Here is a 23,843-nt window from a genome sequence, read left to right as displayed (position 1 = left end):
AACTTGTGAGAGTTAGGGACACTGTAGTACCTGTCAGGTTTCCTGGGAGCAGGAGGAAGGGTGTCAGGAGTCAAACTGGATTCCATGAAAACATCATCCGCAAGATCCAGAACAGGAGGAATGAGCAAAGGTCGGTGCTGTGGTAAATCTAAGAATTTCCAGAGTCTCTTTTTTGACTGAGGATAGCCCTGACATTCCCATTTGAAATGCTCCCTCAAAGTATAAAGGATTTCCCCAAATGAAAAATCCTCAGGTGGAGAGGCAATGGATTCCTCTGCATCAGAATCCTCATAAGCAGAAAGGGGTTGCATGTCTTCATATTCAGAAGCATCAGAGTCATCGGACCCCTGTTCAGATAAAGCTACTGGGGACAAGTCTCTCTTTCTTTTGGAAGGGGTAGCCTGGCTTCCCCTAATAAGCAAAAGAAGGTCTTCCACCATTTTAAGCATTTGAGATTGAGGCAAGGAAGCAGGTGCCTGGGTCGTTTGTTTTGGGCATAGTTCACACCCTGGGTCTTAGAAACTCGGTAGTTTTAGAAAGAACTGAAGAAGCAAAATAAGTAGTCAGTCTGTGTCGAGTAACGGTAGTGCAAAGTACTTCCGCGGAAGCCGGTGCCTGCTCAGCGGCTCCAGACCCATCCAAGGTAGAGACATCCACAGGATCCTTAGTCAAAGAGTCTTGCGGCATACCGGACTCCGAAAGGGTCTCGGTAGCGGCCTGCGAATCCACAGAAGCGGGCATTAGGGGCTGCAAAAGCATCTCACTGAGGACCGGGGAACTGACGACTAGCTTAGCAGAAGCTTCATCTGCAGTTTTGGACCTGTGTGGTCTGTCTCTGTCTTATCCTTACGTTTTTTTCGGAAGATCGGTAGTCGGATGGCTTACCGAAGCAATACTGGAATTCAAGGACTGAGAGCGAAAATATCTAGATACAAAAAGGGCCCGACAATGTATAGTTCTGGTGTTGAACAAAGCACAAAAGCGACAGCGAGAGACATCATGGTCTGGGCCTAAACAGGTGATGCAGTAAGAATGGAAGTCTCTGTGTGGTATTTGTTTTCTAGAATACACACCAAGCCTTATTTTCTTGGATGTTTTTGGTATTTGTTTTCCACAGGTGAGACAATTGTTAACTTTTTCTGACATTGGGAAAAGCAAGAAAAAAGGATCCCCAACGGAGTACTTAGCTTTAGACGACCAACTTCAATTCAGAAATGAAAACTCGGGTAGCGGCCGGCCAGCCGGCACTCGTGTGAACTGCTTCTGCTTCGGGCTCCTCAGCAAGAAAGACTGATGTAATGGAGTCGGCTGCCTGACTTTATACCACTGAGGACCTGATGTCAGTCATGGAGCGACAGAGATCAATGCAGAAATACTAAGCCTCTGGTATTCGGGCCGATTGATGGCTAACCCTTAGCATGATAACCCAAATGTGATGACTGCAACAGTGAAACATGAAGCACATATGTAACCTGCAAGATTGATGAAGAATGGACAGGCAACATCAGATCCAAAGTTAAAAAGGCATGTAAAATGTAGAAAATTTATAGGGTTTTGGCATTATTTAGGAGACATACTTCAGACACAGAAATGAGTTATTTAGTTCATTCGGACTGATATGCAGAAAGTCACTGTAATGTAGTCCACAGAAGCTTAGTACAGACACTTGAGAGCGACTGCAGAAGTCAGATCAAATATCCAGCATTCCAGAATATTAATTATATTATTCAGGAGAAAAAGAATAATTCTAAGAATAGTGAGTGCAAAACCTACAGGCATTATAATTCAATCTACTTCAGTTTATCAGCAATGTTATTGGAGACACTAACCTTGGATTTGGATCTTTGACACCTACTTCCACTGTACATAATAAAACAAACATTCTTAACTACAATGTATGCAGACTTTTACTTTGAAAAGTGCAATAAGATTTGACACAGAAAATGAGAGGATGGCACCTGTTCAGCACAGTTCTGGGTAATTAAATAGGAATTTATTCCAGTTTCTTCCAGTTATTACCAGTTTTCTACAGTCCTATCAATTCTTATACTTAATAAGACTATAGGCCATATTCCTTAAGAGTTTATCTAAGTATAAGTCCGCCCTGACTCCAAAAGACTTGTTCTCAGTGTAAGGCCTCAATGGAAACAGCTTATACCAGGGGGCAAGATTCCAAACGACCTGCTCTAACTAGTCACTTATACTGACAGCAAGTCTTCTGGAATTCTACCCTATCTGTAGGCAATTCAGAGCCCGTGTCCCAGCTCAAAAGAATCATTTCCATTTAGAAAGATTTGCTCCACCAACAATTCTGGCAAAACACTCTGTACAGAATTTTTTTAAATCTATCAACTCATTATATTCCCAGAACACGTTCCAATTATTTCTCTTCCATTACACCTCCATATTTGCTATATACCTAAGAAAATTTTTTCTGAAATCTAGTTAGGTAAAAAACAACTCTGCACACACTTCCATGCAAAAACTCAACCTTCTGGACATTGTTACACATCTGGGTGCTATAGGGACATCATTCCACTGTTCCTAGGTAGAGTCATTTCAGTCTCTCTTCTAACCTCCTCTGATTGATTCTTACAGTCACAATCTAATATTTTATATGCCCTACTAATTATCCCTTTCAGCAAATGCTTCTGTTCTAGACTCAACTGAAAACTCTACCATGGTTGATCTTTGCCTTAGCACTCCCCTATCACTTACTCTTTGCCTATAATCTGTTAACAATCGCTGGTATGGAAGGCAGTCTCTATTTACAGCCTCCTGCAAGATGAGAGGGTGTCTCTCGAAACAGAAAGGCAATTCCCCTCGCACAGGACAACACAAAATATGAATTGAGAAGATGGAAATAGGGAGCTTACATTACAACAGTGATCTCAATCAAACACACAGTTATAGTGAATATGCTCACACAACTGTACTATGTTCATGGTAAGGCTCAGTGCCTCCCACAAGCTGAGCAAAGGTTTACGGCCCGCAAGCACAAAAGACCAGAAGTTCTCCTGTGGCAAAGCCTGCAAAGCTGCTAGAGATGATGTCCAATTTGTAGTGCTCAGAAAATGTGTGAACACAAGTTCATGAATGTGCTTCACAAACGCTTGGTGTAAAGACATTCATTGAAAATAAAGCTACACAGTAGTACTGGCTACGCTTTCTGGGGTAAGACACCTTTCTACCTGAACACAGCAAAAGACAATACAACCTCCAAGCTATTTTTGTAGGTTCTAATTAAAAACAGGTCTTTCTTAATTAACATGAACGAAACAAAAAGTTGGTCAGGCTCCATAAAACTGTCCTTTCAAGATAGAACCAAAGTTGTGTGCATCCAAAATGTGTGGTATATATTTTCCTCTTCTCACTGGGGTTTGGAAAAACAGGTGGATTACATGACTGAGAAGCAAGTCTGAATGAGAAGCTGGTCCAAAGGGCCATGCTTGTCTTTGTGGAAAATACTTTTAAGATATTTCAAGCACAAAAGGCTGTAGTTGCAAGACTCTCCTAGCTTTGGTGAAGGTTACCAAAAAACAGAGTTTACTTAAGGGGAAGTCAGACTCAGTTTCTTAGGATTAAAAATAAGTTATATTCTTACCATAACATTCTGTGTTGTCCAACTTCATTCTATTAACCAGTGGCAATACGGTTCCGGAACCGACCAGCCTCCTCCTTCTGGCTCGAGTCTCCTGATTGAGCTCCTCCTACCTACCCATAATGCTCTACTCCCCCCACGGTACCTTAGATCGAATTTGTCAACAAGAGCATAGTGTCCATTAACCATTAACTATATTACAATAGCACGTAAATCAAATGTATATACACGTATCATACAAGAAAAGGACATCAGGAACTCAACCAAAGGAATAAGATTCCTTGTAACTTCTACTAGGCTTCCCGAAAAAAAAATTTTTGGATGGGGGAAGGTGGCAGGAAGGTTAATGGAATGAAGCTGGACAGCACAAATGGAATGTTATGGTATGAACATAACTTATTTACCTGATGTTGTTCACTACATTCCATTAACCTGTGGGACACAATCCCCAACTACTATAATCCAGGGTGTCCATCAAGGAAGGATATTCCGGGGTACAGCAGAACCAAAAGCACTTCTATTCCTGGATGTAATGTCCAATATGCAATGTGTAATGAAAATATGGTGGATTGACCAAGTAGCAGCAGCACAGTAGTCCTCAACAGAAACTCTACACCAAAAGACCTAAGACGTGGCAATGGACTTTGCAGAGTGTGCCCTTACCGGACCTGGTAAAGGAATACCCTTGGAAGAATAAATAAATGTTAAACAATCTTTCAACCATCTGTTAAGAGAAAAAGTTTTAAAAACATACTGTTTTGTCTTTTTCCTGTTCTTGCAAAGTGAACATGTTATTTGTTGGGATATGCCTATCAAAGATGGGCCTCATCTGTGAACAAAATGCAGCATTGCTTATGAACCTGAATGATATCTGTTTTCTGCATTTCAGAAAAAAGAGATTTGGTTATAGCTCAGTGAAGCCAGGGATAAGGACGTACAGCCGAGTAAGAGTTAATTTACTAGGGCAGGCTGTGTCTCCTGGAAAATTTGAGCTACCGTTGTTGAATTGAACATTTTGTACTTCTTGAACATTCTGTACTAGCTGTGGGTTTGAGGTAATTTGTGATAAACATGTTTTTCCTATATGTTTTTCATAGCCAACTGTCAACGGTCAGAAATGTAACAAAAAGTTGTTTTGCTTGCAGTATAAAAGTTGATGTCAGTAAACAAGTTGATCAGATCAGAGGAGATCAAATCAGTCCAGACAGAACATCTTGGCCAACATGCTGTGTAACCTGGTTAACTGCTAATAAAGGAAAATTCATCGCCTGAGGCAGATGCGACTCGTTTGAATTTTTTCTTCTGACACCATCTAATCAGTGTAACTTTTGTCACTGCTTTACCTTTCTTGGCATTCGAAAAGGAAACGGACAGCTGATCGCACTTCCTGAAGGATCTGGTTTTACAGGTGTAAAAAGAAAGCGGTCTATAAACATCAAGCATGTGTAAGGTGTACTCTCCTTTGTTCTGATATTGAGGAAAAAATACTGACTGATTAATGTTAGTCTCTTTAGCCACCTTGGGTAAGAAGGATGGATTCATACACAAGGTCACTCTACCTTTGTGAAAAACTAAATATGGAAATTTTTCAGAAACAGCCTGGAGCTCAGACACTCTCCTGGCCTAGGTAATTGCTACTAGGAAGAGAGTTTTCCAGGACAGAAATTTCAAATCTACAATGGCTGAAGGTTTGAACAGGGGATGGACTAAGGCTTACAGAATCACAGTACGATCCCAGGGAGGCATAGGGTTCTTGACTGGAGGCCGGAGCAGAAAGTTGCCCCTAAGAAAGGTCTTACACAATTTTGAAGAGGCTAGAGACACACAGTAAAAATCAAAGTGGAAGTTGGAAATGGCAGCAAGTTGCACTTTGACTGCAGAATAACTAGCACCATCTTTGAAATGGGAAGCAAAAAGTCTAGTACTACTGAAACTGGTACTGTAAAGGGATCAGTTTCTGATCAGACCAAAAAGAGAATCTTTTCCACTTTTGTAAATTTTTCGAGTGGAAGCTCTATGGGATGACATCAAAATTTCACAAACTGGGTAAGACAGCCTGCGAGATCTAGCCTTCATCAGAAGTGCAGAAACCATGCAGTAAATTTCAGGTCCTGAACGTTATGATATGGATGCCCCGACGGATGACAAAGTAGATCTGGACTCTTGAGTCAACTTCATCGGGGGGCAAACTACATGAGACCAAAAAAAGATAACCCAGTTTTGCAGAGGCCAAAAAGGAGCAATGAGCATCACTTTGCTTCACAACCTGAGAATTTTCTGCAGGAACTTGGGAATCAACAGAAGAGGAGGAAAGGGACAGAGTAGACCGGAGGGACAAGCATGCACAAAAGCATCCCTGGGGGACTGTCCCGGAGGAGGTATCGAGACAAAATACTTGGTGCATTTGTTGAGAGGGGATGCAAAGAGGTCGCAGAAAGGATAACCCTATTAACAGAAGATCACATATGCCATGGACTGATTCAGGGACCACCTGTGAGGCATCAGCAGCACTCAGCTGAGCCTGTCAGCTAGAATGTTGGATTTGCCCAGATTGTGCGTTGATACCACAAAGCAGTTGGAAGAAATTTCCCACTGCTAGACTCTCATAGCTTCTCAACATGGGGGGGAGACCTGGTTCCTCCCAGTTTGTTGCTGATGTACCAAACCACTGACATGTCTGTTTGGACTGTAATAGTTCCCAAAGGAAGAAAGCTGTCTAGTTCCTGCAATGCTAGAAGAACCACTCTCAACTCGAGAACATTGACATGCAACTTGGTCTCCTGGGGTGTCCACATGCCTTGGACCGTCCATCTCAGACAATGCCACCCCTTACCTGAACTGAGTGGCATCCATGGTCAAGGTGGCTACTGGGGAGGGAAGGATGAATGGGTGTCCTTGGGAGATCTCCGGTGAATGGAGCCACCAAAGATGGGAGACCATGCACACGAGACAGGCTGATGGGAAGGTTCAAAGGATTCCTGAGAAGAGACCAATGTACTGCCAAGATCCACTGAAGAATTTGCATGTGGAAACATGCCACTGGAAGAAGAGTTATGGCTGCTGCCATGGAGCCTAATGCTCTGAGAATTAGAGGTTGGGGGGTTTTAAGTAGTCAAACTCTGGCTGACATGGGATTTTAGAGTCAATACCCTGTCAGATGCAAGGTAAACACAAGATGTCCTTGTATCTACACGTGCACCTATGCAGTCTATGGTCTGCACTGGTTCCAAGTATGACTTCTGCAAATTGACAGTTATTCCCAGAGTAGAGGCTAAGTTGAGGGAGTAATCCCTGGCCTAGAAGAGTAGATGCCTGGTTGGGGCAGTCTGCAGCCAGTTATCCAGCTATGGAAATATCTGACAGCCTTGACAGACATGAGCTGCATTTGGTGAACACCCTGGGGGCTGTGATGAGATGAAACAGAAGCACCTAAAACTGATAGTGACTGGTTCCCAGCCTGAAATGTAAAAAAAAGGCCTGGAGCACCTGTCCATTTTGATATAGTAGTATGCATCCTTGAGGTCTATACAGCACATCCAATCACCTATCTAACTTCAGGAGAGGTAAGATGGATTGAATCATGACCATCCTGAACTTCATGTGTTTTACCAACTTGTTCAGGAAGGACAGATCAAAGATAGGCCGCAGGGGCCCCTGTCTTTTTGGGTACTAAAAAGAATCTGGAGAAAACAGCCAATTTGACTTGATAGGGGGGAACTTCTTAGATGACTCTTTTTTGCAGTAACTTATTTTTATTTCTTGGGCCGCTTCCTCCCTCTGACTGGGTGGAACATGGGTGGAACATTGGTGAGGAGAATTTTTTGTTTGGGAATGTTGGAAAAGGGAATAGAATATCCTCTGGGTATGATGCTTAGCACCCATTTGTCATTTGTGATGGCCTTTCAGGCTTCTGGATACAAATAAAAATATCCCATGACTGCTTCCAGAGGAGTGCAGTCGGGCAACAGTTTAGAATCGCTGGATAGGAGCAGGTTCCCATGACCCTTGATTTTGAGGACCCTCTTGGCTGCATGGGCGGCATCTACCATTCTGACCATATACCTCTCTGCCTCGGAAGGGGGTCTCCCCGAGTTTCCTGGAAAGGGCCCTTCAATTTCAGAAACCATGTTTTCTTACTTCCATGCTGGTTCCTGGAGAAGATCCGTTGTGCAGAAGAACAATGGATCCCCACAGCAGACAGGGTCTTACCATCTTTCTCACTATGGGTTAAAGTGTCACATACCATTGGCCCAAACAAGGTAAAGTCATCAAATGGATCATTAATAAAGGACTTGACTGAAAGGCTCTGCAAAACTGCACAGCCTCATTCAGGCATGGCGCTGTACGGCAATGCCAGAACTGGCAGCCCTTGAGGTAGCCTCCACAGCTTGAGAGATGAGCCTCATGGACACATTGGCTAGAGAATGTAGGGTGGCAAGCCTAGAGCAAACAGCTTCCTGTTCCTCGGCAGGCATGGACCCAGGGACCAAGCTAGAAAGTTTCTTTACCATGTCTCTTTGTAGCCGGGTAAATTGGAGTAAGTAGTTCAATGCCCAAAGCTCAAAGGTAGATGAGGCGTAGACTCTTTTGCGAAATCTGTCCAACACCTGGGATTCTCTATTCGGGGGTGGATAGAGGAGCTCTCCTGAGCCATCTCCTTCTTGGTGGCTGCTGCCACAAACAAGGCATCTACCAGGATTCCACTGGTCCAAAAGACTGTCAGCGCATTTAAGAATCTGTTCCACTGTATCCAGCTCCTTCTAGGCCCTCGATGACACCAGCTGGATGAGCAGGTCGGCTGGAGGGGACACCCAGACAGTAGATAGGCCAGCCCCGAAAGTCTCCCACAATACAGATTCCTCCGGGGAAGGGATTTGGGAGGAACACCCACCCTTCTGGCAAAGGATTTCAAGGATGTCTCCAAAGGTAATTTGGAAGACCCTTCACCTTCCTCGAAATCGGTATCTGTAGTGAGGGATTCCGTAAGGAAATCCACTTGCCTCCTTTTACATAATCTCTTCTGAGGGACCTCCTCAGAGGGATCCTCCAGGGAGGTGTCGGAAAAAGCATGGAGATCCACTAAGGCGACAGTGTGAAGGCTTTCCGGGACCGGTTGTCCATGTGGTAGCTCAGAGGTCTCGGGCTCAGTTCCAGAGTGAGGTGGGGTGAGTTCCGTTGCACTAAGTGCCGAGGATCTCCTAGGAACAGAGAGGACCCTCTCCATGACCTCAAATGCAGGAGGACACTAAACCACCTGGAGTTGTCTCGCTGGAGCCGAAGCCACCGGAGCAGGACACCTCCTGGAGAGAATGGGTCACCCACTCCAAGGCGGAAGTTGGAGCTGAGCTGTCAAAGGCCAAAGGCCCAACTGAAACAGACGGCTCTGAAAGCTTTGGAGTTGAAGTCAACCTCTGGAGCTGACCTTGATGCTACAGCTCTGAGACATACTCAGAACTGAAGCAGCTGGAGCCAAGCAAGTCAAGGAGAATGTCGTAGGCGAAGAAGAGATCTCTACTGGCTCCGATACCCCGGTACCAGGACCCAAATGAACAGACAGCTCCAAAACCAGAAATCAAATCAAAGGAGGTACTGGTTGGAACAGGGAGAGCCTCATGGATCTGGAAACAGATGGGTGTGGAGACAAGCCTCCTCTGGATCTGTGTCTTGAGGAACTGCCTCATGAGCTTACCAACATTCTTAGAAGACAACGTTTCGAGAAGATCTAGATAAAGCACAGGCAGGAGGTCAGGGGGATGTCCATGGGAAACGGGACCGAGACTTCCTAAAAGGCACTGACAAAGAAGACCCTGATGCTGACACAGTGCTAGAGCCAATGCCCAGGGGTTACCACTCTACCCCGTAGCAACTAAGGAAGAACAAGGCGGAGGAGAGGTCAAGGTCAGATAGGTCAGAGCTGAGCGAGTTGGTTCCGATGGTCTAGATTTCTTCCTGGGCAGTTCCGAGGAAGACTGCGAGGGAAACGGCCTCCTGGATTCCCAGGAATCTCTGTTTTTTTTGATGGGGGATGAGCCCCTGATGTAGTAAGTGTCCCAGAGGTGGCAGTAGGAGGAAGCAAACCTTTTAAAATGAGTTTACTTCTCCTATCCTCCAGAGTTCAGGGATAGAAAGCCCTGCAAATGTCACAGCGGGCATCCAAGTGGAGAGATCCCAAACAGTACACACACTTCCCTTGGGCGTCAGATAAGGGAATCTTCCACCCACAGGGAGTGCACTTTTTAAAGCCTCGTGGCTTCTCATCAGCCATGAGGAAGAAAACGGAGAAAAAAAGGATGAAAAGTCAGAAAGGAGATTTTTTTTTTAATTTTTTTATATAAATAGCCTAATGGATAGAACCCCAAGAGCTAGAGAGGGACAGAAATGGAAAAGGTCAAAGAAGACAGGTGGGAAAGGCAACAATAAGAAAAAAAAAACTCTCACCAAGAAACAATGATGGAGAAGCTCAAGCTGGAACTCGATGTTAACACTAAGTGTGGCAAACGAGATCCGAGGTACTGTGGGAGAGCGAGGCATTGTGGGTAGGTAGAAGGAGCTCAAGTCAGGAGTTCTGAGCTGGAAGAAAGCCAGATCATTTCCGAGCATCAGAACCATATTACCCCAGGTTAATGACATGAAGTGGCCAACATTAGATCTACAGAATCCATAGAGGAGCCCCACTATTTCTCCCACTCCCCCTTTTTTTTTAGCTCAAAATGTAACCCCACCATCTCACACAATTTTTTTAGAAAGTGCTTCACAGAAGAAATAGTAGCTAAAGATAAGGCCAATGGTGAACACCTTAACTAATCTTCTTCTTCTTCTTACCTTAACTAATAAACAAGAAAATTCCTTTTCAAACAGTGTAGAAAAGTAGAGAAAGTACAGTTGTGTACCTACCATAAATGTAGATGTTAGAGTGTATTCACTGTTGCAGTCATTACACTTGGGTTATCCTGCTGGCAGGCTACCCGCAGTCGGCCTGAATTCCATAGTCTAGGGAAGAGATGCACAGACTAACAACTGCTTTGGGCATCAACTGTGGTGCACAGTATCCTCAAGATAGGAGAACACGGATTAGAGATGGCGTGTTGTGTCAGGGCTAGCTACATGACCATGTAAAATATGGCTCTAGATGACTAAGTCATATTAACTAAATGTCACCAAATAGACATGGGTATTTACCCATAATAAGTGGGCTGAGGACCTGGCCTACTCTGGCATATGCCTGGGACCCATGCTAACGGTGAGACTGGTGTATGTGTTCCTATTGGCCAGTATGTGGCTGCTATAAAGTCCAGCAGCTAAGCTACTGGCTAGCCAGTGTCTAGTTACATGGTTTACCTGAGAAAGCTCTGTTGAGCAAAAGTTGAATATAAAATCAACCAACCTGCCAAACATGAACTAAGAATTGCTACACTCAATGTAGGTTCACTGAAACAGCTTGTAAGCAGATGATGGCAAGGAGGAAATTGGACATCCTGTGTGTCCAGGAGGGCACAGTAGCAAAGCCACTTCACTTGGAATTCAGAGTCTACTAGTCAGGAGGTGGGTAGACTAGGAATGGTGTGGGAGTTGTGGTGAGGAAGAGACTTCAGAAGACTGTAAAGAATGTCATCAGAATTAGTGAAAGGCTCATGGCAATCAGACTTCAGTGTAAAGACAGGGCACCACTGTTTTGTACACATTACTTTTCAACTTCTTTGGTATTCTTCTGTCATATACTACAGCTCACACTCTGCACCATTTGGCTGCAACCCCTCTGATTTTAGTTTTGATCTCTTCAGACTTCCCTTCTCCTCAACCACCCCCCTGACACCTGAAGCTGTTAACCTGTTCTGCTATTTTTCCTTCTATCTCAATTCTCACCCTCTTAACTCCAGCGTTTGCTGCCATTACAACAGTCTTATCTGTACTCAGTTTCATCCCACGTGCCATAAAATATTTGTATTCCACTCCCATATCCTTTCTAAAATTCTAGCTCACAGCCTGCCTGTAATGTTACATTGTCTGCATACAGCAACTTTGCTGAGTTGTCCCCTAAGCAATTTTGTTGAGTTGTCCCCTCTGACCTGTTTGCTGCTAATGTAGTCACCGATGTGAAAAGCAGTGGGCTCACGGCTGAAGCATAGTGCACATTCACTCCCACTGGGAACCCCCTCTGACACCGAACACTGATTGTACATGAGTCATTGGGTCTTTGTACATAGCCTACACTAATTCTATCAAGGTTTCTGGGACATCGAACCACCACAGGACTGCTCAAATCAGCTTTCTGGGGACCCTGCCATATGCTATCTCCAAGTCTAGAAATGCCCAGTTGGACTATTTTCACATCTCTAGCTTCTTCTCAACGATGTCTCTCACTGCAAACTTTATGTCAGTTGTGCTGCATCCTGATCTGAATCCAAACTGCTCATCTCCCATCTTACTTTCTACTACTCTGTGTATTTGTTAATCAGTCACCTTCTCCAGAACCCTCATGTAAGGTGACAGGAGTTTGCTACCTCTGTACTGCCCACAGTTGTGAATGTCCCCTTTGTTCTTTAACACTGGCACTAGTATGCTTATTCGTTAGTCATCTGGGATAAGCCCTTCTCTCCACACTGCTAGGAGTACCTTCAAGACCCATTTCTCTCCTGTCTCACCCAGCACCTTTATCATATCTGCTGTGACCTCATCTGAGCCCGTTGCTTTCCTTGACTTCATTTTCCTTAGTGCTGTTTTTCTGTGGCAGGCTCCGCCTTCTCTCACCATAGGCTGCGTCTGGGGCAGTACAGCTTCTGTGGGGTTTTCTTCATTCAGAAGCTGATGGAAGTACTCCTTCCATCTGCCTTTTATGTCCTGTGGACTGAAATATCTTAAGGGTGTCGGACTATCTTCTTTATCTTTCTGTCTTTGCCTTGCAACCTGATATAGTTTCTTTCTGCAATCTACTTACCTACCTTCCAGAAGCAGGTCAAGTGCCACTGATGCCTTGTTCTTTGCTACTCCAACTCCTTTCTTAGCTTCTTTGTTAGCCAACTAGTATGCTTTCATAGCCTGGTCCAACTTTTCTATCTCCCACTTTTTTATACACTCCTCCTTTCTTTTGATGACTTCCTGGGCTTCTGCATTCTATCACCATCTTTCCATTCTTCATCTTCTTGAGGTGCTAGAGCCTTTAGTAATTCCTTGAACTATAGTGCTCTCTCTCCAGGTAACTCCCAGTTCTTTAGCCTGGTTTCTTTTGACTGTAGAGCCTTCTCTGACCACTGCTTGCAGCGGATTGTGAAAACCCAATGGTTTATGCTGTGGTCCCACTGTTTAACTGGGGATGACATCACAATTGTTGATTCTACCCCACTGCTCTTTGCTTACTAGAAGGAAGTCTACCTTAGTTGCATGTTGGCCACTGTTGTATGTGATCTTGTGATGGTCTCCCTTTCTGAATCATGTGTTGGCTAATATCAAGCCATTTCACAGAAGGCTAGAATGGCCTCACCTTCTTTATTCCTGCTGTCCTACCAATGTGGACCAAGGCAGTCTTCATATCCTGTTCTGTCTGTACAGATATGTGCTTCAAGTCACCCAATATCAGCACCAATTCACATTGCAGGGCTTAATAGATGAAGCAGGACAACTGCTGTCTGAATGTACTCTTCGCCTCACTACCTCAACCCTGCTGTGGGGCACAGGGCGAGATTATGAACACTGCCCTATCATTAGGCTGAAATCCAACTGCCACGAGTCTGTCACCAATTCTGATAACATCCCTTACTGTCTTCTGTAGCCTCTCCCTCACCACAATTCCCACACAATTTCTAGCCTGTCCTCCTCCTCAGTAGCAGACTCTGGATCCAAAGCAAGTGGCTTTACTATACTACCCTTCCATCTAGTCTCCTGGATACATAGGGTGTCCATCTCTCTCCTTATGATCAAGTACTACAATGTCCATCCTCCTCCTTACCATCATGTCAACTTCAAAGCTGTGTCCTGTCAGTGAATCATGCCAACATACACCTAGATAAAACATCAACTACAAATAGTGTGCTAATTACTACTACTACATTTTACAATAATATTTAACAACAAAATATATATTTTTTCATTTTCCAAATATAGTTACCATTACTTCTTTACTATATTTAGCATCTACGAGGACAACAAAAACATCAAATGGGGTTAATGCCCTTCAGCTCCCTCATTAGTTTAACATAAACATCAGAGGGATTTACTACTCCACAGATTTTGCGCTATTTACTAAGTGCATTTTATCATCGGTCATTTTGAAGTATTCATCGTCTCACCATGTCAACCTGCTCCTCATTTTCTCTCAGAAGTGGTATCTAATTCAAATTCAAACCTTTCCCAATTCTTCTGGTCAGGCTGTAGGATCCTCTGTCATTCTCACATTTCCTTTTGAAAGAAGGGAAACAGCTACAGTCTTCTCTTGGACCTTCCTTACTTGTACAGGGTTGAAGAGTCCCCTTCACTTTACTAATGTGAGTTTCATTGACTAAACTTTTTTTCATCTCCTCCAACAGCTGATCTGCCTCCATACATGTTTTTGTCCTACCTGGGAAAATATTTTGAGAATGGCTAGGTACAGCATTTTGAATTCACTTCAGCATTTTGACAACTGTTAATGACTGGAATAAGTTTACTCCTCTTTTCCATAGTGTAGAGTGAGTAATCATTTCCCACAAACACGTCATCATACTTTGCTGTTATAACTGTGGTTTAACCTGTACAGATCATGCGTGTTTTCTAGAGCTTATATTTAGGTCAGAGATATGCTGCACCCTTTTCAGCTAACAGATCATCTCTTGGAACACCAGTCCAATTACTTATTTGAACTTTAATAAGATTAAAATAGTTCACCCCCGTAAAACTTGTGCTATTACAATAAACCTCAGGTTTTTGCTAGCCTCCACTTTCTAGATCAACTATTTTTTGAAATATTTAACGTCTCATGCTCTGACATTCTCCTCCGCATTTCTGTTTCGGACTTCTATCAGACTGGTTATTTAATCTTCTTCTTCTTTCGGCTTTTCCCGGTTAGGGGTCGCCACAGAGGATCATCTGTCCGCTCATGATTGGCAGTGGAGTTTTACAGTGTCGAGTTGCCAGCCTGGCGCCCAACCTTCCACAGAAGGCACACACTCACACCTAGGGCCAATTTTAGAGTGTCCAATCCACCTACCGCATGTCTTTGGGATGTGGGAGGAAACCGGAGCACCCGGAGGAAACCCACGCAACCACAGGGAGTACATGCAGACTCCACACAGAAGGCACCCCAGCCGAAAATCGAACCAGAGAATCTCTTGCTGTGAGGCAGCAACACTAACCGCTGCACCACCGTGGCCGCCCAAGACTGGTTATTTAATGGTTCCTCTATTTTATAACTGTTTTGCATGTGTTTTTTATATAATTTTCCCAAGTCCCACTTATTCAAACATGTCATAGTGCATCCCGTCTATTTTTTCTCTCTAGTTTACTAGGTACAATCTCCTGCATTAATGTGATCAGCCACAATTTTTTTCACTTCCCTAACTTTTTCTTTGTTAACATAAAGGCAGTATATCTACTTCTCAATTACTGAATCTCACTTAAATGTGCAACTTTTACCAGCTTTTCTGAGTTTCTTAGTTATCACACTAGCAGAGCTCTAATTGGTATGGTTTTCATTCAGATGTTATCTTGGAAATCCATGTTAATAGCGTTTTTTTAATTTTAGTGAGAACAAAGTTGATGTTTTGGTGCTTGCAAGACAGTTGTGGAAAACACATTAAGCTGGTGACCTCTAGCCAATAAATGGATGCAAGCACATACACACACTATGTATATGCCCTCAGACATCATGACTGCTAAGGCAAGGAAAACATCTAGACTGTCACAGTAGATGTAGAATTGTCCTTCCACAGGGAGCACCTAGTAAGCATGGGAGTCAGCTGAATTTGGAGCTATATCTGTGCCACTGCAATTGCTAAGGTCACAGTCCCACTTCCTGAGTCCATAGGTAGTTACTAGTCTTGCAGTTCAGGGGACCAGTGAGGAGATCTGTTCCCCAAATTAATGGTGTTCTTGCAAAGAGAATCTTGGGGGATGGTTATGAAACCAGAAAAGGTGATTGGTGTTACACAGCATGTTGCAGAAAAGCAAGTCCATGCCAAGCAGAGTACCCTATAAGCATTTCCAACCCTTCACAAAACTATGGTAGACATGGAAACAAATTGCAAGTACTGCTTTTTCTGAACAACTCAAATGAAAGGTGTGCATTTATTTTTAACTCCTGCTTGTTTGGATGAACAGACATTTGTATGTTATGCTTTTGTTTTGGATTACTGAAGGCTGATGCACCTTAAATACAATAAGGGTTATGGAAAGACTAAAATGCACCTTTTTACCCTTTTTTGTAATTCCTCACATTTTGGCAGAACATTGAATTTTTCATTTTCCCTTGTAAATAAACCAGTTTTAAACTTTAAAACTGTTAAAGAATATTCTTGCCATTACAAAAAATATTACATTGGGGGAGATAAGCAGGCAGAAGTGTCGTTTTCTTTTACAACTATGACTTTTCTACTAGGTCTGCCCAAGCCCCCCCCCCCCCCCCCCCCCAGTTTAAAGAATGTAAGCTCTGTCTAATTACCTACAGAGTAAACATCCAGAATAAATGTTGACACCCCACCCACCCAAGTGTTAGGAACTTGTGCTGCACTGCATGAAAAGCTTTCTAATAAACCTGGGAACTGTTAAAACCTTGTGGCCATAGAGGGATTTGCTTTGGATGAAGACATCCTTGTGGCGCTAAAATGGGTTGCTCCAGGGAACTGTGGCAAACCCTTGTATCTTATTCCAAAAAGAATCTCCGTACCAGTAAACAGAACTGTCCTGACAGAAGTACATTCTTTTTTTTCTGGTGCTGGCCAAAACTGAAAAACTGAGGACTTTACAAAATCTGCTACAACTCCTTACTCTTCAAAAATGCTCTTCAGGAAGGGAGTGCAGCCACTGAGCAATGCAAGCTTAATCTACAACATCAAGTAACCATTCTGCTAAGCCAGACTCCCACTTCACTGACAGCCTCAAATGCCACTGCCCTTTGAAGAAACTAGAGAGCACAGATAACATGTAGGTCTACCTTGTGGTGTTCAAAAGGCACACAAACACAAAATCTGTTCCCCAAGCTGAAAGGGCCAGAAGTCTGTCATCCTCTAACAAGTGTATAAACCCAAAAGTTGCTCTTTTTTTCACTTTATGCCATAGCACTATTAACTGCATCATATGTTGCTTTTAAAACTGCCTTTTTTCAGTCGAATAAGATATACAACATCGGCTATCTTGGAAATATTAAGTATATGAAAGGGACTAAATTCTGATGATGTACTTTATTGCTCTTGCGAAACAAAACATCAGTCTTACCTTGATGAAATTTTCTTGCACTGATACTCTGTCAGCAAGTAGATGTCTCCCTTTTCAGTCGCACAGACTGTGGCTCCATCACTAGCAGATACAAATGATATTACAGTTTCCTTATGGTGAAGAGCAGAAACTTGACGGGGTACAGAAATGCATTTTTCACCATTTGGATCCAGCAAGTAACCTGCAAAATAAAAGAACATATAGTACAAACTGCATCTCTGTACAGAATACATCCTTTGTCAAATTTGTATTTTCAAATATTTTTGTAAAATGTGAACTGCTTTACATGTATCATTTATATAGACTTTATGCAACGTGCATCCAGAATACTTGTTTTATGGAAAAAAGTGATCTCCAAAGATTTTTTCAACAAATTCATGGAAAAAAGACAGTCTCACCTAGCTGGCCACCATTAAGTCCCATAGTATATACTCCTTCCTTTGTCCACAGTACAGTATGAAAATTTCCTGCGGCTACTCCTATTATAGCTCTGCATTTCAGATTTTTAGCTTGGACCTAAAAGTCAGATGCAGAAACATACATTTTTTAACGGAAAACAAAAACATTTCAGCAGCAATACTCTTACACTACTGAAAATTGTTGTGAACTACCACAGGCTAAGAGTAACATCAGAAGAAAACAATGCAGTTCTAATTGAACAACATTACCATTGGTCATTTTAAGAAAGTTTGAGTATTTATTAATTTGTACATCATCATTTGTTTACCAAGATGGTCTAACTGAGAAAAATTACCTTTTTCTGCAGAGTCCTGGGAAGAAAAGCTTAATAAAAAAGAAGACTGAATAGATAAAAAAAAAATACACACATTAAGTTTATATGACATTTATATACTAGTCAAACAATCAAAATTACTTATAAAGAAATAAAAGTTAAAACGCACAATAACAGATTTATAAAGTAAATTAAACATTGCAAGGGGACACCAGGAATAACCTTTATGATGTAATTATGTACACATTTAAAAATAAGGTACATTTCTGCATTTCAATAGGAGAACAAGCATGTCATAAAAGTACACAATTTACTTCCTTTAAAGAGAAAACCAAACATATAAAGGTAAACGTACAGCAAGTAACAGCTGAATAATAGAAATTACTACTGACTGTGGTCATTTTCATATCTGTATATAAAGGGCTGCATCTCCAAAACAAACTGATAAATTCTCAAAATGTTCAGAAATTGATAACAGGGAAAATGTGTTATATTATCACTTACACCATACATAGCTTTAAAGGTAAAGAAAATCAGGATCCTTAATTTTAAAGAAAAAAATCAAATTGTAATATTTTATTATGCAACACATACAATTAATAAAAACTTTACAGAGAGAAGTTCAACTGTGTAAGTTGCATTTACCATAACAGCAGATAGTCACATTTTTCATTACTGTAGTAGCCTACGGCTATTTGGACTGTATCCTGCCCAGGATACAACCACCAGCCACTCTTCAAAAAGCTCTGGCTCCCTCCAGCACTTACATTCTGACTGCTGATTGGCTAGCCCCATCTAGAGGCATCAGCAGTCAGAGTTTAGATAAAGTACAGTTTTGTACCTACCATAAATGTAGATGTTCGAAGATCCACATTGCTGCAGTCCTTACATATGGGTAGTCCGCTGTCCTCGGTCGGCCCGAATACCAAAGTATTAGGCTGACGTCGGTCAAGGCGCTTAAAACTGACATCAGGACGTCAGGGTACAAAAGCGCATGACCGACGTCATTTCCTCAGTCTTTTCTTGCCCCAGATGTCAGAAGGCCCTAACAAGACAGGCCAAAGCCAAAAGCCAGCAAAACCTAACCAACCACCCGTGCACTAACCATATTTACAATATGTACAACACAAACCACACCACCACCTTCAACAACAGAGGGAAGGAGGAGGTATTGGACTGCAGCAATGTGGATCTTCGAACATCTACATTTATGGTAGGTACAAAACTGTACTATGTTCTTCATCTCACATTGCTGCAGTCCTTACATATGGGTAGAATCCCAAAGCAGAGGTAAGGGAGGATGGCAAAACTATAAAGCATTAGGAGCTGCCAACATGCCCTGTAAAATTGCAGTGGCAAATCCAGCCCTAGATTTAGAGTAAAGTGGAAGGTGGTAATGCTTAGAGAAAGTATGCACTGAACTCCAAGTAGCTGCTTCCAAAATATCTTTAGTAGCCACCCCCCTTAAAAAAGCTGTAGAAGTGGCAGTAGCCCTAGTGGAATGAGGCCTAATCCCCGCTGGAATCTCCTTACCATGATGGGAATAACAGAAAGCAATACAAAACCCAATCCACTTAGAAATAGTTTGTTTAGAAACAGGTTTGCCCTGAGTACCCAAAGCAAAAGAAACAAACAACTGCTGAGACTGCCTGAACCCTTTAGTTCTGCTCAAATAATATCGCAACTGTCTGTGTATATCCAAAGTGTGCAAAATCCTTTCCCCTTTATTTTGGGGGTTTGCATAAAAAGTAGGCAAATGAATAGTTTGGTTTAAAGCCACACTAGAAACCACTTTAGGCATAAAAGAAGGGTTAGTACGCAAAGACACCCTATCCTTGTGGAAAATCAAGAAAGGCTCAACTGCCATAAGGGCCTGTAATTCAGAAACCCTTCTCGCAGAGGTAATGGCCAACAAAAAAGCAGTCTTCCATGATAAATATTTCAACTCTGCCGATGCTGCAGGCTCAAAAGGTTGTAGAGTGAGTTTCTCCAACACAAAATTGAGATCCCAAGCAGGAGTAGGAGCTCTCGGGGGTCTTATATTCTTTGCCCCTCTAAGGAATTGCTTAAACAAAGGCTGAGAAAATAATGGTGGGTCACAGTCATAGTGAGCAGAAATTGCTGCAGCATGAACCTTTATAGAGGAGAAGGACAAACCTTTGTCCAATAACTCAGTAAGGTATTGAAGCGCAACACTTAAATTAGGTTTAGAAACATCAAAGTCCTTTGCTGTACTCCAAAATAAAAATCTCCTCCATTTATCTGCGTAAACTTTCCTTGTACTAGGCCTTCTGGCCCCAAAATAACATTCAAAACTTGTTGTGGAAGCTGAGACCCTCCAGGGTTTAAAACAGAATATGCCAGGCTGTCAGATGTAGAGAATGAAGTTTGACATTGAGTAAATGACTGTTCTCCTGAGACAGCAGGTGAGGAATCGAAGGCAAAGGCCATGGAGGCTCCTGTACCAGACTTCTCAGTAATGGGTACCAGTGCTGTCGAGGCCAATCTAGAGCTATTAAAATCATGTTTGGCTTGTCCTGTCTGACCTTCAGCAGTACCTTTGGGAGGAGAGGCAGAGGTGGAAAGGCATACACGTGAAGATTGCTCCAATTGAATGAGAGAGCATCCACTTTCCAAGCTGTGGGATGAAACCTTTTGTGCAAAACTTTGGCAGCTGGTAATTTAGTGGAGAAGCGAACAGATCTATGTCTGGAGTTCCCCATAACACTGTCAATCTCTGAAATACATGAGGATCCAATTTCCACTCGTGGGGATCCATAATTTGTCTGCTCAACACATCTGCTAAGGAGTTCTGTGCTCCTGGCAGAAACCTTGCCTGAAGATTTAGCTGTAAACTGAGAGCAGTCTCCCACAAAATCATTGCTTGTCTGCATAGAGGATAAGAATGCGTTCCCCCTTGCTTGTTGATGTACCCCATGACAGTTGTGTTGTCTGTTTGAATCAACACCTGCCCTGGAAGAAGTAAATCCTTGAAAGCTATCAATGCAAATTGGACTGCTAACATCTCCTTCAAGTTGATATGTAGATGTTGAAGTCTGGCAGGCCACGTGTCTTGTATCTATTTTCCATTTAGATGGGCTCCCCAAGCTTTGTCTGAGGCATCTGTCGTTAGAATCTGACTCGCCTCTGGCCGGGTCACAGAGAGTCCCTTGTTTAGGTGACATTCCTGAGCCCACCACAACAATTCCTTTTGAATGCAAGGTATTATTTGAATGACAGTGTCCAAATCCTGGCAGTGCTGTGTCCATACATTTTTGAGATACCATTGTAGCTTCCTCATATGCAGTTTGGCATTGGGAAGCACCAGAATACAAGATGCCATGAACCCCAAGGCTTGAAGGACTGTCCTTGCAGTCAGCCTGGACTGACGAGACAACTGGTGGAATTAAAGAGAAAGATTCTTTTGTTTGTCCGGGGTCAAAAAGGCCATCTGGGATGCTGTATTCAGTCTCACACCCAGAAAGCACATGTCCTGAGAGGGTACTAGACTGGACTTTATTTCATTCACAGAATACCCCAGGCATCTTAACACTGCCATCACATACTGTAAATGATGAAGAAGTTCGTCCTTTTCTTGGGCCAGAATCAGGCAATCGTCCAAATAAGGATAGATCTGTATTCCTCCTAGCCTGAAGAAAGCTACCACTGGAGCCAGAACCTTCGTGAACACTCTGGGCGCAGTAGATAAGCCAAAGGGCAATGCAGAGAACAGATAATGTGAAGTCCCAGCCCGAAAACGCAGATACGTCCTGCAACTGGGCCTGATGGGAACATGAAGGTAAGCCTCCTTGAGATCCAGTGTCACCATCCAGTGATCTTTGCCCAGCAGAGGTAAAAGCTGTTGTAACGTCAACATTTTGAACTTGGGAATGTCCAGATATGTGTTGAGGATAGATAAATCCAAAATTGGTCTCCACGTGTTTCCTTTCTTTGGTACTAGAAACAGGCGAGAATAAAATCCTAGGCCCACTTCTGGCAGAGGGACCGGTTGTATGGCCCCTATCTGAAGTAGTAGAGAAATTTGTTTGCGAGCCTCTAGTCTTTGCTGAGGAGGAACGTCCGGCATGCCTTTGAAAGGAGGCAAGGTATGGAAATAAAACTTGTAACCCTGGTGTACGATATCCAATACCCATTTGTCTTGGGTAACCAACATCCAATTTTCCTTGAAAAGTGCTAACCTTCCTCCCAAAGGTGCTGCCAGGCGAGAAGGATCTGGCAGCTGAAAAAGTAGGTCATTGGGCCTGTTTACGAAAGGACTGGCCCCTGCCCTCACCCGAAGATTGTGCAGGTGAACTCCCTGTTCTAGGCCTGAAAGAACTCTGAGCTCTGCCCCTACCACGTCTAGATCTACCCCTAGACTGGGAATCATAAGAAGGATACGTCCACCCCTTAGCAGGCCAATTCCTACTAAACTTGGAGGCTGAACTTGCAAAAAATCTTTAACAGCCTGCATAGACTTAGCCTTGTCTTCCATTTTCTTCAAGACTGACTCCACAGGTGAACCAAACAACACATCAGACTGCAAAGGAGCATCCAAAATCCTTGTCTTAACATGGTCAGATAAATTCTGATCCTTCAGCCAGGCGTGCCTGCGAAGAACTGAGCCAGTGGCAGCCACCCTAGACGAGGCCTGTACAGCATCAAAACCACACTGTAATGAATGCTTACACACCTGTTCAGAGACATGCACCAAATCTTGCAATTCTTTACACTCAATGCCTTCCGCCAGAGCATCCACCTTAGACTTCAATTGAGAAAGAAGAAAGTTTTGATATTTCAACATATGAAACTGGCAATTCAAAGCCCTCATAGCTAAGGTAGAAGATGTATAGACCTTCTTTCCCCATCTATCCAAAGCTCTGGCTTCCTTATCTAGAGGAACCGGATTTTTTTACAACCGAGGCCTAGACACCCTTAGGTCCCTGACTAACAGTTTCTGGGTCCGCCCTAGGACTCTTATAAAGATATTTATGGGCCTCAGGCACCCTGTAATACCTATCCGGCTTAACAGGAGCAGGAGGCAGAGAATCAGGATTAAGTGAAGCCTCTGCAAACACATCTTCCACAACATCCAGAACAGGGGGTATAGCCAAGGGCCTATGCTGGGGTAACAGCAAAAACTCCCTAAGCCTTTTCCTAGAATCAGAGAAGTCCTGACCTTCCCACTTAAAATGTTCCCTCATAGAATGAAGTGTCTCTGAAAAAGTAAAATCCTCTGGAGGAGAAGCAGAAGGAGTGGAATCATCTGCATCAGAATCAGAATAAGGAGAGTACTCCTGCAAGTCTTCAGCCGAAGACTCTGAAACATCTGAAGCCTGCTCAAAACTTCCCAACTCTGGCTCCACCCTAGGCCTCTTATCAGGAGGGGGCAAAGAACCTCTAATCAGAGTAATCAAATCTTCTGCCATTTTAAGCATGTGCTTCTTAGGCACAGACCCTGCTGAACTAGGAGTGACACCAACAGAAGCTAAAACTGGCCTGCCCCTGGGAGAAGCCTTGGAAACAGAAGGAGAAGGCCTAACCACCCTAGGAAGGGAGGGGACTACAGTAACTTGAGAAGCCCCTTCAGCCTGACCTGCCTCCTGAGAGACCACCTCCTGCAAAATCAAAGTCTCCCCCTGAGACTCCAGAGAAGTGTCCGTTGGAACCACCGGTTCCACTGAAGCCTCTAAAGAACCGGCGTCCGGAACGGATGACTCATCTTGCCTGGGTTTAACTGCTTTGTCTTTGCGCTTCTTCGCAGAAGCGGGTGCCGGAGAATCCGACGGCATATTATAATTGCACCGCTTCCCAAAGACCAGCCTAGCACAATCTAACCTTCGCTTAATAGTGCGTTTATTGAACCTAGCACAAAAGCGACACCCAACAACGTCGTGCTCAGGCCCCAAACAAGGAACACACAAGGAATGATAATCCCTATGCGGTATCTGTTTCCCACAAGAAATACAGTTATTCACTTTTTCTGACATCCGGTAAAACACTGAGGCAAGAAAAAACCAAAATATTCCCCAACGGGGTACTTAGCCAACTTGGATTGGGTCTGAAACTCCGAATTCGAAAAATTTCAGAACGCCGAACGGCACTTGC

At 43.2% G+C, this 23,843-nt stretch overlaps 1 protein-coding gene across 1 annotated transcript in view; it reads right to left on the bottom strand.

The window, feature by feature from the left end:
- Positions 1-23,843, bottom strand: part of IBTK (inhibitor of Bruton tyrosine kinase) — a 1,862,448-nt gene that overhangs the window by 1,365,041 nt on the left and 473,564 nt on the right. The window contains exons 7-8 of the mRNA XM_044074098.1: positions 17,401-17,518; positions 17,003-17,183 (exon numbers count right to left, since the gene is read on the bottom strand). Of these exons, the coding sequence (XP_043930033.1) occupies positions 17,003-17,183; positions 17,401-17,518 (299 nt within the window). The remainder of the gene's footprint in view (positions 1-17,002; positions 17,184-17,400; positions 17,519-23,843) is intronic.

The sequence above is a fragment of the Protopterus annectens genome, chromosome 1.part1, assembly GCF_019279795.1.
Source record: "Protopterus annectens isolate FY-2018-M chromosome 1.part1, PAN1.0, whole genome shotgun sequence".
NCBI classification, from domain to species: Eukaryota; Metazoa; Chordata; order Ceratodontiformes; family Protopteridae; genus Protopterus; species Protopterus annectens.
Note: the sequence above shows the minus strand (reverse complement) of the source record. Positions and strands in the feature narration are given on the sequence as shown.